This window comes from Antrostomus carolinensis, unplaced genomic scaffold (assembly GCF_000700745.2).
Source record: "Antrostomus carolinensis isolate BGI_N321 unplaced genomic scaffold, ASM70074v2 scaffold9870, whole genome shotgun sequence".
Taxonomy (NCBI): Eukaryota; Metazoa; Chordata; class Aves; order Caprimulgiformes; family Caprimulgidae; genus Antrostomus; species Antrostomus carolinensis.
Window position 1 is genome coordinate 6566 of NW_010286421.1, and position 7671 is coordinate 14236.

General features: G+C 37.9%; 1 protein-coding gene and 3 non-coding genes across 4 annotated transcripts; all 4 read right to left on the bottom strand.

The window, feature by feature from the left end:
- Window positions 1-4189: 4189 nt before the first annotated feature.
- Window positions 4190-7515, bottom strand: RPS12 (ribosomal protein S12). The gene is made up of 4 exons (XM_010168510.1): window positions 7404-7515; window positions 5493-5595; window positions 5025-5126; window positions 4190-4283 (listed from the first exon to the last, which is right to left on the bottom strand). Exons 1-4 carry the CDS (start codon window positions 7499-7501, stop codon window positions 4221-4223), a joined length of 366 nt encoding a protein of 121 aa, XP_010166812.1. The 5' UTR covers window positions 7502-7515; the 3' UTR covers window positions 4190-4220.
- LOC114818580 (small nucleolar RNA SNORA33) lies at window positions 4594-4728 on the bottom strand. Its single transcript, XR_003766203.1, has one exon. It is a non-coding gene; the product is annotated as a small nucleolar RNA SNORA33 (small nucleolar RNA).
- LOC114818587 (small nucleolar RNA SNORD100) lies at window positions 5194-5280 on the bottom strand. The gene has a single exon (XR_003766208.1). It is a non-coding gene; the product is annotated as a small nucleolar RNA SNORD100 (small nucleolar RNA).
- Window positions 6589-6663, bottom strand: LOC114818577 (small nucleolar RNA SNORD101). The gene has a single exon (XR_003766202.1). It is a non-coding gene; the product is annotated as a small nucleolar RNA SNORD101 (small nucleolar RNA).
- Window positions 7516-7671: the final 156 nt, after the last annotated feature.

A 7671-nucleotide genomic window follows, 5' to 3' on the forward strand; every position in this document is an offset into this window, starting at 1 on the left:
CCGAAAAGCCACAAAACATGCATTGTTGAGTAAATCATTCTACATTATCCCTGTTTCAAAGCAAAAGCCTGCAAGGGACATTAAACACAATCAGCAACAGAACAGTTAGGGTCAGTCCTGGAACACTAACTCCCAAGTCTTTAATTCCCAGTCTCACATTTAACACATCCTAACCACATCCTTTCAGGGGACAGGTAACAGATACCTTTAGGGTGATGACTACAGTAGCTAGAATTTAAAAAGTAATTCAAAGTCTACTCCTCTGAAACCTTACATGAAATCCTGCAGGATGCATCAATATCAATACATCTTCTACAGCAAAACAAAAATATCATTTATCAAGAAAGTCTGAAGAAACTGTGTCCCTTCAGTCTAGAAAGCAGAGGTCTCAGAGAAGCATATGCTGTCTTCCAGTATGAAGAAAGAGTAGCAATCAACTTCCTCAGCCAGTTTGAATATAAAACAAATTAACCTTCACAAAAGACTAAGGTGGACCAGAAAGTTTAAATGGAATTTAGTTCTCAGGAAATTTTTGAAAAATAAATCAAACACTAGAGACAATGGTAAGTGTAAAGTAAGTATAAAGTAAACTGAGTCTTAATCAGTTCTCCAGCACTGACCCTGAATAGGTTCTAAGGTCACTTCCAGGAAACAAAACATTACAGGAAAAACCCCAACTTGATACCTAAGCATTTTACCCAGAATATTAAGATCTCAACCCAACTCCTTCTGGAAAAAATATTTAAGAAGTGTTGGTTCTGTTCCAGTGAAAAAACCTTGGCTCAGAGTGGTCATTCCCTGGTATTAATATTCACCACTATGTAAAATGATCAGGTGACTTATTTAAAAAAAAAAAAAAATCATAGCCCTGAAGTCATATTGAGGCATCATTCCATTGTTGCAAAAGGAAGGCTGCCTAGCAAACTTGCTTGTGGACTACAGTGCTCCTTACTTGAGCTCCTTTTCCCAAGAGTTAACTGATCATACTTTAGAGCAATTAAGAGGGAATGCATAACCCAGCTACTGCTGAAGTAGCAATTCCATCCAGTATCCCATACTAAACAAAACACAAATCATTTTGATAATGAAGAAGTTATTTTTCTCATATATGGCTTTAAAGAAAACCCCACAACTAAAAAACAACTTGTTATAAAGAACTTCACTGCTCCTGTCTGAAGTAAAAAGCAGTATACAAACTCAGATGAAAACAGACATCTCCCTGCCTTTATAGTGCCAATCTGAAACTGGTGCTGTTGTACTATTCTAGCCTAACCAAATTAACACAATCTTACTGCAACCTTCTTGTAGGTTGTGAATGCTCCCAGAACATCTTTTTCTTCACCCTGCATACCCTGTTTCTCTACAGTATTACAGTTTGGCAGGAAATCCTGTGATGATACCAAAACGCAGCATGTTACTTTGAATCAGTTTTCTCCAGAAATCTTGAGGGAAGTGGAGAAGGGAACAGCTTCAGGTATTAAATACACAAGGTGAACAGCCTTCCATATCCTCTATGGAGGTAAAGCACCAACAGACTTCTTCAGAATTTTATTAAAGCAATAGGTTAGCAACTTTATTTGTACTCACGCTTTTCAGTGATAGTTCCTTTTCCTTTCACTTCAAGATAATAATCTCAATTACAGTTCACATAGACACAAACATTTCTTCCTTTTTCCATGGATATCCTATTTTTCCCCCCCAATAGCAAATCATAAAATAGTTCCCTCAAACTTCAGTATATGTTGGTATTACTGCTTCACATCACAAGATACCATTAAGACTTATGAGAAAGCTCTACCAGCAGAAGTTTTCCATGTGGAGTTGACCTCAAGCTAAATTCAGTTTCACTTCAAAGGGCAAATCAAATTTAATAAGTCTATTGTTTGGGCATGCTGAAGCAACTAAAATCTTATCCAACAGCCCTAAAACCTTAAGCAGGTTAACTTCACATAAATCGTATGCATCCAGAAAGTAAACAGCTATACATTATTTACTTGCCTGAACTCCCTTTGTATTTAGCAAGGTATACGTGAATTGGGGACTATGTTCTTCTCCATCCTCCTGGGTCATTTACTGTTAAAAACCCCAACAAAATTAAAAACTGTATTTTAGCCAAAAAGCCAAACACTTAGAAAAGTTCAGCTTACTCACACAAGCTTAGCAAAGACTTACTCAAATTTGAGAATCTAAGACTATGTATTTAATTTTTTCAAAATCTTTACCCACTACCCTGGACAGGTTTACTGGATTGCACATTACCCTGTGTCCAGAGATTAAGGAATTAACAGGACTTTACTACTCCTAGCAGGTAAAAAACGCTCCGGTACAGAAGCATATTCAATTAAGAAACAATTTTCAGCCTCAACACACAGGCCATTGAACCCAGGTACTGAGCTGCAGTTTTGGGTCCCAATCCCTTTGTGAATTTAACTATGATAAAACAGCCAGCCAAGGAAAAGCAAACCATCAATTTTCAATAAGACTGCCACCACCACTTCAGATAATTCTTTCTCTAGAATGTAGCTGCAAACAACATTGTAAAAATAGAAAGAACAAATAGCATAACTACTTTATCCAAAACTCCTGGAAGATGTAGCTTCTTAAGACGTGACAAAAGATGAAGTGTGCTTTGGTGCATTTTACACACGTCAGATACTCAAAATTATTAGCCAAACTCAACTGACAACTGAAATTTTTCAAGAGTTAAGTGTCTTTCATCTCCATTTAAAAAGGAATATTCTTACGAATTATTCCTATTCTCAGTGTTTAGAACCCCCCTGAAATTTAATGAAATAAGATCTGCAACTAAGGCTTTTATCTACAGGAGTGAATTCCTGTAATTTCAACTATATTCAAAAACGTCCCAAAGGAAAATGGTAACATTCGTACATTTGTGTTAAGAACATCCCTCTATTGGTAATACTAGCTTGACATTGACCAAAATGTTAAGAGCTGTGTTTAACCCCTTGTACCAAGAAATTCACAGACAACACTGAACATATGTAAGTTCAGCACTAAGACACATTTCTTGTTTTTAACCAGACTTGGAACAGATGACCTCATCATTAAGTACACCTGAAAATGCAACTACAGGAACCTCTCAAAAATTCCAGTCACCCAGATCTAGCTACAAGAAAGCTGTGACAGGGCCAAAACCAAAAGACAATTCAAGAGCTTTAATGAGAACTCTAAGAATATGAATCTGAGCCCAGCCCATCTGGACAAGATGCCTGCCTCTACAATAGTTGAATGACTGGGGACATCAAAAAAGGGCTTACAAACTACAATGAAAACTCAAGCTCAAGAGCCTGAGAAATAAACAGGCATTGTTGTCTCCTCAGTCCAGATGCCCAGCCCCACATAGCCCTTATCAGCGTAATCGTACAATTCCTTAGAGCTGCTCCACAGAAAATGTGAAACAAAACTTGAAGGAGAAAGGAAAGCAAGCTTGAATCCCAGTCCCAAACCCTCCTTACTGTCACAAAGCAAAAAAATTGACAAAAACACAAGCTCTGTATGTCACCCAGCTACTAAAGAAACCAAGACAGTGGGCAAGTCAGAGTTCAACACTGTGTTTGAGCAGTGAGATTTTATCTACTTGGCTAACTTGACTACTGAGAACTCCTACAGAATCAGATCTGTAAGTACACAATACTCTTGTAAGAAGCTAATTCCCCACCCACAGTTTACTTCAGAACTGAATGAGGTGGGGGGGAAACATCAAGAAAACACACCTTGTGCCAAGTAGCCTCCCTGAACAAATTAAGATAGAATTTAAAAAATTCCTGCAATTTTTCAGATGATTTGGGTAACGGTTAAGGCTGTTCTCATTTGTTTCAGAGGGAGCCAAATTTTCATCACAGATGCAGCAGTATTTCAGACTTTCCCTAACAACTCAGAATCCCTGCAGAAGCACAAGCCCAAGCAAACCCAAACTAAGGCAGTAACCATCAGCATTTTTGCAACTAAGAAGCTGTGCAATGTTCTGTAAGGTGGTAACCTCTGGGGTAGGAAAAGGAAACAGAAGCACCTAGAACAGGAATGGCAGGGACTGACATCTTTTTAGCAAGCTGACAGTGTTAACATACTAATAAACTAAACCAAGACCTGCAAAGTCCTTCCATCTTCTGATGTTATCCTCTGCAACTCAAAGAACTATTCCACAGGTACCCACCCATTAATGACACACACAATAGTCAGGTTCAAAATTTATTTTCCATTCATTTCTTGCACTTGAAGTACTCTTCGATGACATCTTTGGCCTGAGATTCCTTGCCATAGTCCTGTAACAGAAGATAATCCATTAATAACAAGCAGACCCATTCAAAACTCTACAAGCTATTTTTAACAGAAAAACAGATTCTGTCACTTTTTCTAAAGGCATTCCCAAATATTCCCAAAATTCCATACAAGTAACCTCAAGCACTCTGCCCTTCTCTTCATTCTCTAATAAAGGACTATTGTATTTCACTTAAGTGTAACACATCGGCATGAATCCAGTTTCTTCATTTCTGCTTAAAGAACGCCAAGTAAAGCATGTGAAACAGCAGCAAAAGCACAACCACACATGCAGAAGGCATTACTCTATCGTGAAGATGTAGCCATCTTCTGGGACCTCAAAGACAACAAAGTCTGCAAGGCTCGTACTGTGGCTTTACTTTACCAGTGTCATTTTAAAATATGCTCTGCAAAACATTTTCAAGTTGAGCAGACACATTCAACTGGCGTTTTTTTCGAAGCAAAACAACCTCTTCTAGTTAAAAGGTCTTTCCTTTAACGCTTACTGGCAAGCAGGCATAGACACTTTAAGGACACAACCATTAACTCGCAAAATAAATACGAGTATTTTAGATAAACACAAAAGGGGATATGGAACAGGGAAGCAGTTTATTTTCACTGTCAACAAGGTAAAGTAACCGTTTAAAAAAATAAAAATCTAAGAGCTTTATTTAATAGTTCCTCATCTAAAGCAACCTTATATTTACTGCTTGTTTTTCTAAGTCAAGAAATAAGCACCATCTTACTTTGACAACCACACAACTGCAGCCCACAACTTTGCGAGGTTTTCCTTCTCTGTCAATCTTGCAGAGACCTACCCATTCACCCAGCTTCTTGTTGTCATCAACCTGTGTAAAACATTGCATTGCATTAGAACTAGCCGCTTCTAACATAACTGCGTTCAGCAAAAAAGCTGCTGTACTCTCAGAAGTATTGGGTAACGGATGGCTGCTTTCTTCAGACGTATCAGAAGAGGGAGCCAAAGTATCATCATTGTACAGCTTTCAAGTGTGTCAATTTGAAGAAAAAGTCACATTAAGATTCCTCCCTCGAGCCACAACCACTAGCAGCATTAATTCTATTTCTTATACAGGACACAAACCACATACAGAATCAGTGTTTCAAAGGTTCAGCTCTCCACATGCTGAAACAAACAGCTTATATTGCAAGCAGCGTAACTGTTCCCAACTTGTGTGTGAAGTTCCAACACTCACCTTTATTAAGTTAATCTGATGTTCTGCGCAAAGTGCTTCAACTAACTTTACATACGTGGGTTCATCACAGTTTGAAGCCAGAACACAAAGATGGGCTTGGCGTCTAAAAAAAATGAAAACTGCCAACTGTAGCTTCAGATGCTGCTTAAACTTTAATAACCAAAACCACAAAAAACAAAATTCAACACATACAGTCCTAGACAACCACTTTAGGTTTTCATTTTGAGACACCGTATGCTTTTGAAATACTAAATATACTTTTTATATGATCTACTTTTTACGTTTTGCAAATAGGTAACAGACTACTCATACACTGTTAGTTTTATTATGGACTCTATTCCAGTTTTGAAATCTTCTAAAAACCTCACTAAACAAACACTCAGCCACTGGAAAAAGGCATAATGACTGAATTAACACCAAGTCCCATAAAGAACTGGTGCCACTGTTAGAAAGCAACCAAGTTACAAGTTGCTTTTTCTTGCCTGCCACAGTTTACAATAATTTAACATTAGAATTGTAATTATTAAAAGCTTTAATTTCCATGTCAAGTTGTTATAAGCTCTTCAGAACAATCTTTGCTACTTACGTTCCAAGAAGCTGTTATGACAGGGCCCCAATTCTAATTAGGATCTTTGTATACTGTGGTACAATGTTAAGAATACCAAAGGGATACCTGACAACAAAAAGAGCTGTATAGGTCTTCTATGCTTAACCTAATGTAATTTGACTACTGCAAGCAAAATCATTTTTCTCTATAGCCTCCTTCGTTATGAGTTTCACCAGAATGTGTCAGAAACAACATTTACCAGCAAAAACCACCACACACAAATGTATATAAACCTTGTACACACATCATGTCATTTTTCTCTATAGCCTCCTTCGAGTTTCGCCAGAATGTGTCAAAAACAACATTTACCAGCAAAAACCACCACACACAAATGTATATAAACCTTGTACACACATCATCCTCTTAACACACAGCATATATAGTTGCAGTTGAACTCAAAAGAACTCTTACAAGCTAGCTGTCAGTCTCTTAAGTCATATTTCTCTTCCATTATTTGGTACCTTATATCTTAGACCTTTTTGCATACAGGTTTGTCAGACTGCTGTTCTCACCCATAAGAGGGGTGAAGGGGTATCCGACAAACTGCTAAGTCATCACTCAAACACTGTAGCATCACACTTAAGCACTGTCTATTCTTGTAATGATACAGACACACACACACAGGTGTGCATGTATGTGTATATATACACATGTATATATAGCATTCACCCTACTAAGAAATCCTAACTTATTGCCATGGTGGGCACATATATGACAAGTTTAATACTGTTTTGATATTGTACCAACACAATTATTTACAGCTGCAACACAAAAAAATGAAGCTAGCAAAAAGGTAAGCTATGAATTTCAGTTTTTCTCCATAAAAACTACACCAACTCTTCCAGGTTAAGTCTGACACATGTATTAACCCTCCCAAATAAAATTCTTAGAAAGTTCTGAAAAGAGTTTATACTTTCTTAAAACACTAGATTCTTAAGACCCAGATTTCCATAGCTACATACTGCCAGTACCATTACATTTCTGTCACAAAACCAATCCACAAGAAAACTCAGCGGCACCAGGATCATGAAAACAGAACTTAATACACCAGATGCTGTTTTTCTGGAGTCACTGAGTATAGCATCTGTATTTTAAGATCACAGTGAAAGACCCCAAAACAGAGAAAGCAAAAGACAAAACTCACTGGAAAAAAAAAAACAAAACAAAAATCCATGGTCTTGCAAAAACTTTCAACTAAACACATACACAAAGTGGCCAGTGTATGTCTTTTAACACACCTCACGACCACATACCTCACCCAGCTTTGCTATTCCCCATAAACAAAGTGGGAACACAACACTTACTTGTCCAAGGCTTTGGCTGCTTCACGAATACCACGAGCTAGGCCATCATGGATAAGTGCGGTCTTCAGCACTTCTTGGAGGGCGGTGTTAACATCCATTACACCTCCAGCAGTAATGCTAAAGGGAAAACACAGAGAGCATCATTACAAAAATATAGGTGAAAAGGAAGCTGAAGAACTAAGCCAAAGCAGAAACTGAAAAGAGTAACTTGAAAGAAACCGAAGAGATTAAAGCCCCCCCGGCGAAGCAGCCGGCTCTGCTCTCTCCA

Bases quoted from the DNA above. Each gene is read 5' to 3' on its own strand.
- RPS12 (XM_010168510.1), bottom strand. From the start codon at position 7,501: ATGGATGTTAACACCGCCCTCCAAGAAGTGCTGAAGACCGCACTTATC. The intron at 5,127-5,492 runs GTGAGTGTTGGA...TGTTTTACACAG, and splicing joins ATCAGATTAACTTAATAAAG to GTTGATGACAACAAGAAGCT. The intron at 4,284-5,024 runs GTAAGATGGTGC...CTTCTGTTACAG, and splicing joins GCAGTTGTGTGGTTGTCAAA to GACTATGGCAAGGAATCTCA.